This window comes from Mangifera indica, chromosome 1 (genome assembly GCF_011075055.1).
Source record: "Mangifera indica cultivar Alphonso chromosome 1, CATAS_Mindica_2.1, whole genome shotgun sequence".
Taxonomy (NCBI): domain Eukaryota; kingdom Viridiplantae; phylum Streptophyta; class Magnoliopsida; order Sapindales; family Anacardiaceae; genus Mangifera; species Mangifera indica.
This window is the reverse complement of record NC_058137.1, coordinates 28,783,158-28,797,046: the sequence shown is the minus strand read 5'-3', so window position 1 is coordinate 28,797,046 and position 13,889 is coordinate 28,783,158. Positions and strand designations below refer to the sequence as shown.

Sequence of the window (13,889 nt, the reverse complement as noted above, 5' to 3'; positions counted from 1 at the left end):
ATTTATAAAAACAATCTATACTTCAAAAGTATCAAAATTTAAATCAATCATGCAAGGTCTTTGTCTGGAATCAGAATCCTCTCTGATATCAGTTTTTTCTTGATCAAATACAAGCTTGTGATTAATTTTTCTATATAACACATAAATTGATCTAATCCATAAGTAAATTAAAATGGATGTATGTCATAAGATCTTTAGAAAGACAAGCTCCAGTGAGACGATTCTAGTCATCACTACAAATGTGCAAACGAGAGAAATGCCTGCTATGAGAAACTAATGTGTTCATAATCTGCTATAGCAAGTTTCTGGCTATCCTATCCATAGCTGGGGAGACTGAGTGTAACATCTAACAAAATTCACTCAGCAAAATATGTTGTGACCTGTGAGATTCATTCAATCATTCTAATCAAAGTTCAAGTATGTACAAAACCCAAATGGCTAGCCTTGTTGTCTATGGTCGAGATTTACGCTTACGACTGTTTGATCGTTTCCGAGATGTTTCAATACCATTCACACTTCCCTTTTGCCATTTGAGATCGCCATTGGTGAGAGTATGAGATTCAAAACATTTGATGTTGGTAACAATGGCATAGACTGCAGTCTCACTTTTGGGGGATGAAAAAACCTTCCTCTCAAGAAGGGAAATCTGCCCACAGCAGAATTCTTGTGTTGCTGTCTCTCTTAGCTTTTGGAATATTGCCTCCTTGTCAGGTTCAAAACTCTTTGCTGAAACCTGCACAAGTGATAATAATATAAGACTGAACCATTACAGCAAATTATTAATGAATTGAGTGTTTTAACGCTTCTCACCTTAAAATCAAAAGGGATAGTGATTTGGGTGCATGGACAAACACAACCATCACTAAAGTTGAGTTTCAACATGATTTCAAAGACTTCTGTAGTAATGGTTCTCCTGATATAACATTAAAGAACACGAAGATAAGAAGTAGGAAAAAAATGTATGTAATGACATCGAAACTGCCTGTCTTTATAGCTTAAAAAAATAGTAATCCAATTGCACAAGCTCATGATTCTCAGGTTGAAATAAATTATTATGTGTTCAAAATAACATGATCTTGTTTGTATAATAAAGTGGAATAAGGAGCATTTCCATGGTGATTACTCTCACAGAAGCTAAACACCGAGTTAATTTTCTGATTTTGATTGCTTGTCTAACCTAAATAATTTTCCCCAGATGGGATTCATGTATGGTTACACAAAATTCTATATGACATATTTCAATCCCCAATACATGTATCTATAATAGGATTAAATTTACCTCTTCAGCTGAAATGGATGCTTATCTAGACTGGCTATTTTGTACTTCATCTTGTCAGAGAAGGAAACCTGTGATGCGGATAAAGCAGAAAGTTGGGAAGAATAGGCTTAAAAACGATACAATGAATAGGCAATTGCAATGCCTCACTTGAAACAGGCATCAAGACAAGAAATATAAAGTGACTCAGTGTAGACAGTAGCTAGTAAAATCAGCATTTAGAGACCGTTATTGCTTGATTACTAAAGTTCACCAGACTAAATTTTGGTAAAATTAAAAAGAACTCGATGCATATCAAAGGACTTTAGACATTGATTTTAGAGAAAAATAATCAGAATGTAGTCTGAAAGTGAATTCACCTCCACAGATTTGATGAATGGCAGTGGCACATTTTGTCCATGCACACTTGCGACTCTGAGAGTCCAGTTCACAAATTTTTTGTCTGTAATGCAAGTGAATGAAACATTTGAGAAAGCAATAAATCAAACCAAAATTGCAAGACAATACAAATAAATTTTAAGATATATGTTTCAGATAGCCACCAATCTTGGGTCACTTCATATGTGGCTGGTGAGCCCAAAGGATAGGGTTTACTGGCAAATCTAATAGAAACCAAAGGTCCCATTTACGCTCCAAAACAAACATTATGCCTAGTGGATGGCAACACATGCATAACACGCATGTACATGTATTACACAGTGCCTTGGATGGAATGATTGATATGTCGAGTAAAAGCCCAGCAACACATACCTGCACTCAAGGATTGAGTTACAATGATCTGGAAAAGATCAATCCTAATATATGGAGGAATACGCAAATTCAGCAAGTCCATGACTCCTGCAATAACCTGTTCTTGTTTAAATTAATAAAGCATGTATCTATGAAGACAGTCATGTCAGAGAACTTAATGCATACATATGATCTAATAAGCTCCAGGTAAATAGCAAACAGACACCATATATTGGCATTCATGTAATAATGGATTTTCAAGAAGCTCAGCTGCAGTGCATGTATAAACCATGAGAGGATTAAGGCATATACGAAGCAAGAGAAAGAAATTAAAATCTCTTGGCACTAAAAAAAATCAAATGACAGTACCTTATCTACAAGCCCATGGATCACCAAACTTGCTTTCTTGTCCTTTGGCGTTTTCTGATTGAACAGGAAATAAAAGATTACATGGATATTAGTCAAAAGCTGATATATGAAAGCAACAGTCTTATTATAATTATAACAGCGAAAAGCAAAACTCCAATATTCATTAGATAACAAATTTTTATATGATTAAACATAAATCCCAACAGCGGTAAAATAAATCTATCTTAATGGTCTTTATGGGATGGGATGTCACGGTCAACAGACAAATTTACTTTTGTCCAATTTCTGGCTTCATTGAGTTCCCCCTTAATTTCTTATTTGAGGCACAAAACATAATAATATAATTGGGAGATCATATTTAGAAAAATAATATATCTTCTCCATATCTGATGAATAGATAAATAGAAAATGCTTCAAAAGCTGTTAATGCAATTAAGGAAAAGAGGAAGTACCTGAAGATTCACAATAACAATCTTTCCCCCACCACTAAGACATTTAAGTGGCAGATTGCACGCTGGAGTTATCTGCAAACTGCATAGAGTAATCGCAGTATGACCATCAGAAGATGCAACAAACGATGTACATGGTAAGCATATGAAAGAAATTTGCATTGGTCTTTACCATGTTACACATTGATTACTTCAGGAACCACAACATAAAATACATGTTAAAGAAACTAATCATAGACCTATTAATCAGGGAATCTTCAATACCTAGTTCCCAGACACATTACAACATCAGCATTTCTACAGTGCCTTTCTGCTGGATTCATCTCCTTGGGGGGCAGTGCATCCTGCACAGAGAGAAAAAACTCTTCATATGATTATTTGGATTTTGAATGATTTTAAAGATCTAAAATAGGGCCACAAGCAAGCTGTTTGTACCAAGAATTTTGCTCCAATTGGAGCTGCATAATTACGCCATTCATGTCTGCTAATATGAAAACTACTGCTTTTCAGAAAAAAATAAAAACCTATAAAGAAATAGATTCATTCAATACACCTTCACTGAAAGAAGTTCACACTGATGCTACTAGAAAGAAACGACTAGGTTAAATGATAACACATCAGGACAGACATATAATTCCTTCAGTTTTCAGAAAGATGGAACAGTAAAAAGGGGCTACCTCCCAGTCAAGGACCGTATCTTTAAGTTTTCCTCCACATTTTATATCAGTGCAACGTCGTGATGTCTCTTTCAATCCAATTGTTTCCACCTCAAAGTCACGCAAATACCTTCAAAGATTAAATAATATTATATTTTAAATTTGAAAAGAAAAAGCATATTCAACAAAACTTCAAGCATTGAAATATGTCGTTGTTTTTCAGAACCAGAATACTATAATAACCACAACATGAGGACTTCAAAAATAATCAATTGGTAAGGAAAGGTTACATATATATATTTAAATCATATGTTTCAAATAAAGATCATGTCTTACTCTTTTCCACATGAAGGACAAGCCTCCATGAAGGAGTCACCATGCAATTCTGCAAGTTTCTCTCTTGGTATTCCAGAGCGAAGATGGAGGCCATCTACATTCTAACATTAAGAAGTAATAATAACATACTGAATCAGAAAACCAAGCTAAGATGTGTACATGTCTGAAGAATTAATGACTCATTGGCATGTAGTAATATAAATGAACGATTGGTGTCATCCGAACTCAATGAAAAACCTAATCAACAAACTGAAGGTGGCAGCAGGGAATAACAAACTCCATCATCAAACTTAATATACTCCTACATGAAGAAAATATGCAGCATAAGCCTAAAGAAATGAATAACAAAGACCTACCTGACTAATAACAAACTTTAAGATGCCTGCCTTCTCTAATTCGACCAGCGCCATATGAGTCATGCTCGGCATTGCGCGATGAAATGGTAGGGACGCTTCAGGCAAGGGTTTGCCTTCACGCTACATTTGCAAATAAAAAAAACAAAAAAATCAAAATAAGTTAATATAGTAATGATAGATTTGCACAGCTACAGCAAGCAACACAAACTTGCAAACATCTTGTTGGTGATTGAGAGTGATTTACAATATAATTTCATAAGCATTTTGACAAAAAAAAAAAATTGTTACCACTAATATCATATTTAGTTTTCTTCTTCTTCTTCTTCTTTTTATAAGAAATACGGAACAGCTTGCTGGTGATTGAGAGTGATTTACAATATAATTTCATAAGCATCTTTAAAAAAAAAAAAAAACTCATTGTTACTACTTATATCATATCTATATTTCTTCTTCTTCTTTTTATGAAATATGGAAGTTGTATTACTAATAAGAGCTATATAAAAGTGAAAGGCTGGAAATAGATAATACTCCAGTCCAGGTAATTTTGTCCTAGTCAAACATCAGTAACCAAATCAATGCCAACATTCATACCACAATGATTTGCTAAACAGTTGCTGAGTCAGATGTTTGTAATCAAGCGGTTGAAAATATATCCATCATCAACTTATAGGTTTGATAATATATATACATATACAAAATATATATGCAGAAATATATGAGACATGTCAAACAATTGTCAGATATTGCCTACCCATCATTTTTTACAAAGATAATAATAGAGAAAATCATTCTCCTCAAAAAGAGTAAGGACTTCATTTAATTCATTTGAGCAAATAAAGTTCACAATTATCACCTGTAGCGTCCATATTCCCTTGGGACCTCGAAAATCAGGTATACCACAAGATGTAGATATCCCTGCACCTGTAAACACTACTAGATGCTTACTCTGCAAATACAAACAAAAATCTTAAAGAGGCTGATTGGGATGAATCACAGATAAACGTCCATAACAACCACCACCACCAGCAGGTTATCGTGTTCAAACCTTTGTTATTAATTTGGCAAGCTGTTCAATCTGCCATTACAAACATGAAACAAATTTGAGATTAGCATTAGAAGCAAGATCACAACATATCATTTCATTTTACTGAGAATCAAAAACCTTGGAGAAGAACCACAAGCACGTTCAGTGAACACAGCTTAATTACAAAAGCATGTCGGTCATCCTTTTTTTCTTTCTTTTTTTTTTTTTTTTTGGGAAAAATTAGATTATTCTCATTATGCTTCACTTCATATTACCTAACCATCTGAGCCTAAAACTAAACACAAAACTGCTCTACCTTAGTAACTATGTATAGTAGACATATAAACAGCATAACCATTCAATGCCCTAGTCTCATCTCTGCACAAAACACTTCTAGATCCACATTAGGCAAAATCTCAAGAAAACCTGTAATGCGTTCCTTTTACAATCAAAGACTCAAGGCACAATTCAATTCATTCCATGATTAGTCTTCAACTACAACTAATTTCTGAGTCAATACATCTTCCCACTTACAGATTTCTGTTAACTTCCATACAGTTGATCAACAGTACTCCAATCAACACTTCCCTCAAATCATGATTTAATTCTCTCCACCATAATTCTTCAACCACAACTTATTTCTCAAGTCAACATATTTCCTCCATATACACATTTCCACTAACTTGCATGCAATTAATCAACGTCACTCCAATCATCACGCCATAACCACCACCACCACCACAACACAAAAAAGTCATAAATTTCCAAACTAACCCCACTAACTCACTTCTAATCATCACAGACACCAATACCCAGATGCCAGATCTCCACAAACAACTCAATATAAAAATAAACAAACTCTCGAACCCCATATTTGCAGCAATACTTCAACCAAAGTTCCAACCTTTGAAACCTAAGTAACATTAACGGTAGCATTCTAAGCACAACAAAATCATAAAACTAAACAAAACTACATTCAAAACAGGAACAAAAACAAGAACCCAGATGGAAAAAAGGTGAAAAAGCTAACTTTTTCTTGCAGAAGTTGAGGTGTGTCAAAGAGTTCAGTCATGCCAACGTTGCCCACATCTTCTATAAAAGAGAGCTTCTCTGCGTAGCCCAAAGACATGGCTGTTTGTATAGTACCTGTATTGTTAATTCTCTCTATACAAAGCAAATAAAAGAGGGATAGAGTGAGAGAGTGTGTGTGTGAAAGGACTTCTTTTACAAATTTTTCTTCTTTGTTCTTCTTCTTGTTTCCTATCGCTCAAAAGCACTTGCATTAGAAGTCCTTTGCTTCTTTTAAGGAGACCCCAAAAGCAAATATACCAACTAAGCTTCACCTTGCATACAAGGAATTTTTTAAAATTACTTTTATACCCTTTTCTTTTTTTTTTCATCTATTAATTACAAAAATAGATAAAAGAAAAATTTTCATATACAACATAGAGGTATTTCCTAAATAATAATATTATGCATATAAACAATATATATAATTTTATATATAAATAATGATGTATCATCATAAGATAAGATATTTTTAAATTAAAGATAAAACAATATTTAATCACATGATGATATATTATTATTTGTACATAAAATTATTCATATTGTTTATGCACATGGTTTTATTGTTTCCCTAAAAGGAGTGATATTGCATATACAAATAATTAATATATTGGTAATGTTATATGTATACACTTTTTAATATACAATTGAGTATAGAGATATATGTTACTTTATTTTTAATTCAAAATCACGCAATTTCATAATTATGCATTATATGTATACTCAAAAGTGTATAAACATAATTTTATTATTAATACATACTACTAATTGACATGTTATCATGTTACGAACAATGTTTCAAAGCTCAAATTGGATGGTTGAATTTGACTAAAAAGTGGTGATAAATTTGATATAAATTACAAATAAAATTTATTTTATCTATCAAATCATATTGACTTGATATTGAATCAAAGTAAATAGTATTAGATAATGGTTCAACCTAAGGTTAGAATTGTTGTAATTGTCATATATCAATTAAAATTTATATTATAATTTTAATTACATCATATTGACACCATTAATCTATATACGACAAATTTTGATTGACAAATTTTGATTGAATAATTCCTAAATTGACCATTTATCATATCCAAATGTAATAAGGTCAAATAACATTGATTTTGAAATAGACAGAGGAGGGAATAGGCATACTCCAATAATTGTAAAATAAGGGTCAAATAAATTTTGAAAGGACCAATGCAAAACGCCTAAACAAAGCTTGAAAAATGTCCACGGTCGGCACATTTTGAAAAACACTACTGTTTTTATATGGGAAGTTACTTGGTATTTATTATTTACCATTAATTATATGCATATGAGCCTATGAAGCCATTTATGAGTATGTGCTAAACTGTCAATCCTATTAATGATCCTTATTCATAACTTTTGAACCTTTCTCTTGTGCATACTTATTGCCCTTTTAAATAAGATTGATGGATGCCTTTGGGGCTAGGTTTAATCCAGATCAGCCTCAATTCATGATTGATTTGAATTTAAAATAATTTTATATTTAATTTAAACTAATTCAAATTCAAATATTTCATTTAACTTGAACTAGCTAAGCCACCCTAAGCTCAATGTTTATCACATGGAAATTTGAGTTCAATTTATGAAGTTCAAAATATTCAAATTTGGGCAGCTTTATCATCATTGCTGTGGTGACCATATTTTGAAATTGAAATAAAATAAAAGGTGCATGGGCTTACTATTTCTTGCATCAAGGTGGCTTTTGGTTTCATAATGGGTTTTGTTTTTATAATTGGACTAAACTTTGACACAGTCAAAAGGTTGGCCGGTGGATTGATTTTAACATGACATAATTAAAAGACCCAATAAATAATATTGCCTTAAGATTAGTCTAGACTTTGATACAATCAAAAGGTTGGTCGGTAAATTAATTTTAATATTATATAATATAATTAAAAGATTCAATAAGTAATTTTTCCTTAAGATTTAATACAATGATATATTTTTATATGTTAAATTTAAAAAAATATTTTTTTTACTTGTTTCTTAAAGTTATTAAAAAATATACGTCATTTTTTTATAAAATTATTGGATAGATAAAAAGAGAAAACCCTTAAGTTATATTGCACTCTGTTTGTCACCCAAATTTTTATTAAAAAAATTTCGATACCCTTAATTTCTATTAACTATAATTAAAAATGATTAAAAAAAACTAGTATACTTAGAAATAGGGTTGTCAATAACATCTAGTCATATGTTTAGGATAAATTATAATTTTTAAAAAAAGTTAAGAATGCTAATGAAAATATTTAGGAGTTTTTAGAAGTTTGCAAACAAAGTTTAAGTGTTTTGAAATTTTTAAAATTTTAATATTCTTTTCAATTGTTTCAAAAATGATAATTACACACCAAAATAATTAAACAAAATATAATAAATTAGGGATATAAATATCATATAACAAACAATGAGGGTGACTGATGATTTTGAAAGAAAGATAAGAAAATATCTATTTGCATATAATAAATTAAAAAAAAAAAAGCGTTTATACTTCACAATATTATTCATTATTTTATTCGATAAGAATATTAGTATAATATTTTAACCTTGGGAAGAAGTAGAGTTAATTACACATCATTATAATATTTAGATGAAATGACATATATGTTATTTAATTGTTAAAACTAAGAATTAACTTTGAGAGATGGATAAAAAAATAGATTTTCATACTAAAAAGGTGAGATGTGTCATTTCATAAAACCTTGGATGGAAAATAGTCATTTGTCCTAATTAAATATATATTATTGGATAATATTAAATAATAAATGTTTCAGTTTAATGATATTGGATAATATTAAACAATAAGAAAACCCAAGTTCAAGTCTTTTTATTCTCTAAATATTTACATATAAATTAGGGATAGAACAATTTTACATGAAAAAAATATATGATTTATAATAAAATTATATATACTTAGTTTTAAATATTTAATTTAATAATTTTAAAACTGAATTTACTTAACATTGTCCTTCTTCTAACTACAATAGAGGTCATATGAATTACCCATTTGAAAAAAGGGTGCTATGATAAAAAAATTGAAACTTGTCGATTTTCAATCAATTTCAATAACCTTAGAGGTGCTCGTGAGAATTATCGCTCAATCGGAATTTTTTTTTTTTTCACAATGTCAACGTCAAAAATTTTGGTAGACCATTCTAAATCCATTTAATCAATTTAGGCCTTCCATGTTATTATACCGTGGGACCCATACAATGTTCGGTCCTTGTAATCGAATGCCACGTATACAAAACACTAAACGGCGGCTTTTTCCTTCGGGGGTCCCATCTTACGCACGATGAAATCCCATTGGCTGATCCACTGAGTGGAACAGCGTCACGAAGCACTAGATCACACTTTCAAATTCCCTATAAATGGCGACCATTTCCTCTTCTATCTCCCACAAAATTTAAACTGAAAAATAATACACACCGCCATTAGAATCACTGACGCAGTACGTTTTTAGCTTCTCGTTTCAACTTTTAACTGTGTTATTCGCTTGGCTTGATTGAGTTGATTCAATGCTTTTACTCTTTGATCATAAGCTTCTTGTTTGGCTGTGAATCTATTGCTAATCATCCTCTGTGTTATTTTATTTTTTCTTATGAATTTTGAGCTTGGGTCCAGTGTTTGTTCAGTATGTCGATGTAACAGTAGTTCTCTGCATAAAATTTGAACTCCCGAGCTTCATTTTGCTGAAACTTCTTATTTAAGTGTCATTGTTATCTGTATCTACGAGTTTCTTCACGCATCAATTAATGCTTATTAATATATTCGCATACATGCCATTCTTTTGTATACGTATACATACATGTGTTCGACTTCAAAGTACATAAGTATGTATACATGTATGCATGCGGTATGTATGTATGTATGCATAAGTGTGCGTTCGACTTTAAAGTATGTATGTCTGTATGCATATTTGTATGTATATGTATATGTGAATGTACCTCCCGTTGTGGCCTGTCTATTTAGTTCTTTGTGCTACTTTATGTGCTCATCCCCTTCTTTGTAATTGTTTGAAGGAGAGTCCTAAGTAATCTGGCAATTGAAAAGCATGTAATTATTCTTTTGTGTATAATTTGTTGTTTTTGTAGGCCTAGTTTAGTTAGGCAATGTTGTTTTGTAGACTCACACGCTCCGGAGCTAGATTTAATGGGATCGATGTTGTTTTTGGCAAGTTCAGTGATGCATGTGGACGAGGTGTTTGGGAATGGAGTTGAAGATATCAAGCTACTAAAAGGAATCGATGATGAGCATGGAGGAGTTATTGTGGAGATGAAGGAGGCAATGACCCCCGAGGTCTTTGTCACTGTGCTTAGAGCTTCATTGTTGCAGTGGAAGCATCAGGTGGATTATTTTATAGAAGCTTTCTTTGCATGAATATGACCTTGTTGGATCAATATTTTGTTTTTATTTTGGGTTTACGGTTTTCTACACTACAGCTGATGGAAATTTTCGTCATTCGGTGGCCCTTTTGACATGTTTATAGAACATGGCCATTTAATAACATTATTCTGCAAATGATTATTCTCTTGAATTTTGTCTGAGGTGGATAAGGTTATTTTTATGTGTTCTAAAAAGTAAATAAGTGGATCCCAGTTTGTGAAATCCGAAGATTCTTGTTAAAGCATACTTAGTTACTTAGCATTTATTGGGCTCCACACTTATTCATTATTGAGTCTGCCGCTGCTTTTGAAAATATATCATAAAGATGTTTTACTTTGCAGGGCAAAAAAGGAGTCTGGATTAAACTGCCTATAGTACTAGTTAATCTGGTTGAAACTGCAGTCAAGGTAACATACTCTTCTCCCCTGAATCTGATCAACCTTGTGCTGACCGAGACAAAGTATATTGAAAACCCAGTTGTCAAGCTAGATTTTTTCCTTCCTTAGTTATTTATACCTTGCATATGGCAAATAGAGGACGAAATGATTTTCTGATTAAAATACTAGTTAATGAACACACTCTAAAATTGGGGATTCTTTTTTTAATAAACCTGCACAAGCTAAGTGAACATTTAAGGCCTAGAAGCAACACAGTTTGGTTGATTGTTAAAGGAAATTGATGGTTTTCCAATCTTTATAACATTTTCTTGTGCCACCAAGCAGATTCAAATTTAAGTAAAGAACAAGATTCATTTGCAAAGCGATCAACTGTAGTTTTGGTGACCAGTGTCAGTTGTGAACCATCCAAAAAATCTAAATGGTTCTGTCTCCTTGACTGCTGACTTTTCTCTTGGAAATTTGGTTGTAGGAGGGATTTTGGTATCACCATGCTGAGCCAAACTATCTCATGCTTGTTTACTGGATTCCTGAAACTGGGAACACTATACCTGCAAATGCTACGCATCAAGTCAGTGTTGGTGCTCTTGTCTTTAATGATAGAAGAGAGGTTCTCCCTTTACTGTTAGTAGAACTTCACTTGCTGATTCATTTTGCTTTTATTTTATTCTGCACATTTTAAGTTACCATATCAATCCTAACGAAAATTGGTGAATCTGATTAAGTTCTAAAATGTCTTGCCTTTTTAGAGGATATGCTCCATGGCTAATTTACAGTTGACTTGGTCAAGATATCTGTATTCCCAGGGATCAGTCAAATAGAAAGCTCACCTCACTTTTTAAAATTAGTTTGGATGTCAAGGTGCAGATATTAATTGCCGATGAAATGTTTTGTACCGTGATCTTATTATGCAAATGCTTATCCCAGAGGATATTTTATGATCCTAATAGAAGGCAAACTTAACCAGACTTTACAACCTGATGTAGCAATTTGATATTCCGGAACTAGATCACTTCTATTATTTCAATTTCTTCCTCAAATTGATCTATCTTTTTTCATCCATTGAAACTCAACAAAGTATTTAAGAATCCTTGTTCTCAATCATACGCAATGCTATATCATTTTGTGTTCAGACACATTGTTGCTCTATGTTGTTGTTTCTAATATGGAATTTTATTCGGTAGAAGTTGCTTGTAGTCAAGGAAAAGAGTGGCAATTTCCAAATAATAGGTTTGTGGAAAATTCCAACTGGAATTGTTGATGAGGTACTTGACTAAGACCAGCAGTTTCTTAATTGTTTAGAAACCAAACTAAAAGCATTTTTACCAGTAAGTGAAAATTTCAACATACAGGGTGAGGATATCTCCAAGGCAGCCATTAGAGAAGTAAAAGAAGAGACAGGAGTAAGTGATGAGTGGATGTAAATCTCTTGTTCGAACTTGAATGTTTGTAAATCCATGGCAATGGCCTTGATGGTGCCACTTTTGACTATTTCAGATTGACACACAGTTTATTGAGATCTTAGCATTCAGGTAAAATTTGCTTTGTCTTGAATGATGTGCAGGAATGCGGTTAAAATGCAGATTCATTTCACCATTTTGCAATTATAAACAATAACTTAAAACAAATCATTGCCATCTTCAGGAGTAACTTCGATTTCCTTATCCCAAAAATTTGAACACAGGGCTTTGTCACGTGATTATAGTTTTTCTTTCTCTTGCAGACAATCACACAAGTCATTCTTTGAGAAATCAGATTTATTCTTCTTGTGTATGTTGCGTCCTTTATCATTTGACATCCAAAAACAAGAACTAGAGATTGAGGCAGCCCAGGTACTTCTTTCTGTTGATATGAAAATCAGATCCATTAGCCATAGTTTTAACATTTATTTTGATCGGAGAATTCCTTTCACAAACGTGGGAGCAGGGTGTGTATGTACAAAAGGAAGCAATATCTCTGAGATGACATATAACATGCCGATTTTAATCTCATTCTTAAATACTTTTTTTATGTTCCGAAGCTAGTTCTTCACCACACGACATACAACTGAATTCAATGAAGCTGCCTTTGTTTTATGTAGTCAAAGATGTAGGTTCAAAGAAATACATTTTAAAAGCACTTCTAGTCCAAAAATGGAAGAAAAACTTGACAAATACTTGGACCATTCGGATTCCAGCATGAAAAAATCATTAAATATTTTGTTATGGACATCACACATGTATGTTGAAGGCTACCATTGATAGTTTGAGCAATTTGACTATCAACTGTGAATTTGCTATTGGAATCTATGTTTTTCACATGTTCACCCCCTCCTCCACAGTGGATGCCATTTGAGGAATATGCAGCTCAACCTTTCGTTCAGAAGACTGAGATTTTCAAGTACATAACTGACTTATGCATAGCAAAGATAGACAACCGCTACACTGGATTTTCTCCACGGGCTACAGCATCAATCTTTCGTGACGACCTGGGTTACCTTTATTTGAACAGATTGGATTTAGACCAGTCAAAAGTTGATGTTCGAAAAATAAATGATATATAAGTTTGTGTTGATTTTGTTGTACCATTTATATGTAACTCAATATTATTTTTATCCTTGATCCTTGTGATTTCTTTATATCATAACTCATAAGAGAATGTTCATTGATTATGAAGTTTTTATTCATGTCTAATGTGGTGTGGATGTTATATACAGACATCAAATAGAGACACCATCTCAATGGATCCAACTTAGACATAGCTTACTACAAAAGCAAACCGATCGAAAAGGTAAGTTGTTAACTACTGACTTCTTATATGAGCAGTCAATAAATGGAATATG

The 13,889-nt window shown here is 32.5% G+C and overlaps 2 protein-coding genes across 2 annotated transcripts; one reads left to right on the top strand and one right to left on the bottom strand.

Annotated features, from left to right (window-relative positions):
* Positions 1 to 146: 146 nt before the first annotated feature.
* On the bottom strand, positions 147 to 6,499 carry LOC123212492 (NAD-dependent protein deacetylase SRT1). The gene is made up of 14 exons (XM_044631657.1): positions 6,226 to 6,499; positions 5,217 to 5,246; positions 5,025 to 5,117; positions 4,172 to 4,291; positions 3,816 to 3,916; positions 3,501 to 3,609; positions 3,088 to 3,167; positions 2,827 to 2,905; positions 2,375 to 2,428; positions 2,027 to 2,123; positions 1,636 to 1,718; positions 1,280 to 1,347; positions 811 to 913; positions 147 to 733 (listed from the first exon to the last, which is right to left on the bottom strand). The coding sequence occupies exons 1-14, from the start codon at positions 6,322 to 6,324 to the stop codon at positions 452 to 454; spliced, it is 1,398 nt and encodes a 465-aa protein (XP_044487592.1). The 5' UTR covers positions 6,325 to 6,499; the 3' UTR covers positions 147 to 451.
* Positions 6,500 to 10,419: 3,920 nt separating this feature from the next.
* On the top strand, positions 10,420 to 13,875 carry LOC123193159 (nudix hydrolase 2-like). Its single transcript, XM_044605955.1, has 8 exons — positions 10,420 to 10,634; positions 11,015 to 11,080; positions 11,541 to 11,678; positions 12,256 to 12,333; positions 12,421 to 12,471; positions 12,566 to 12,600; positions 12,792 to 12,900; positions 13,389 to 13,875. The coding sequence occupies exons 1-8, from the start codon at positions 10,440 to 10,442 to the stop codon at positions 13,608 to 13,610; spliced, it is 894 nt and encodes a 297-aa protein (XP_044461890.1). The 5' UTR covers positions 10,420 to 10,439; the 3' UTR covers positions 13,611 to 13,875.
* Positions 13,876 to 13,889: the final 14 nt, after the last annotated feature.

Excerpts from the sequence above, each read along its gene's own strand:
- LOC123193159 (XM_044605955.1), top strand. The coding sequence starts at position 10,440 with ATGGGATCGATGTTGTTTTTGGCAAGTTCAGTGATGCATGTGGACGAG. Across the intron at positions 12,601-12,791 it reads ATTGAGATCTTAGCATTCAG|ACAATCACACAAGTCATTCT; the intron begins GTAAAATTTGCT and ends TTTCTCTTGCAG. Across the intron at positions 12,901-13,388 it reads TAGAGATTGAGGCAGCCCAG|TGGATGCCATTTGAGGAATA; the intron begins GTACTTCTTTCT and ends CCTCCTCCACAG.
- LOC123212492 (XM_044631657.1), bottom strand. The coding sequence starts at position 6,324 with ATGTCTTTGGGCTACGCAGAGAAGCTCTCTTTTATAGAAGATGTGGGC. Across the intron at positions 3,610-3,815 it reads TGTCCTTCATGTGGAAAAGA|GTATTTGCGTGACTTTGAGG; the intron begins GTAAGACATGAT and ends TAATCTTTGAAG. Across the intron at positions 2,906-3,087 it reads GTAATGTGTCTGGGAACTAG|TTTGCAGATAACTCCAGCGT; the intron begins GTATTGAAGATT and ends TACTCTATGCAG.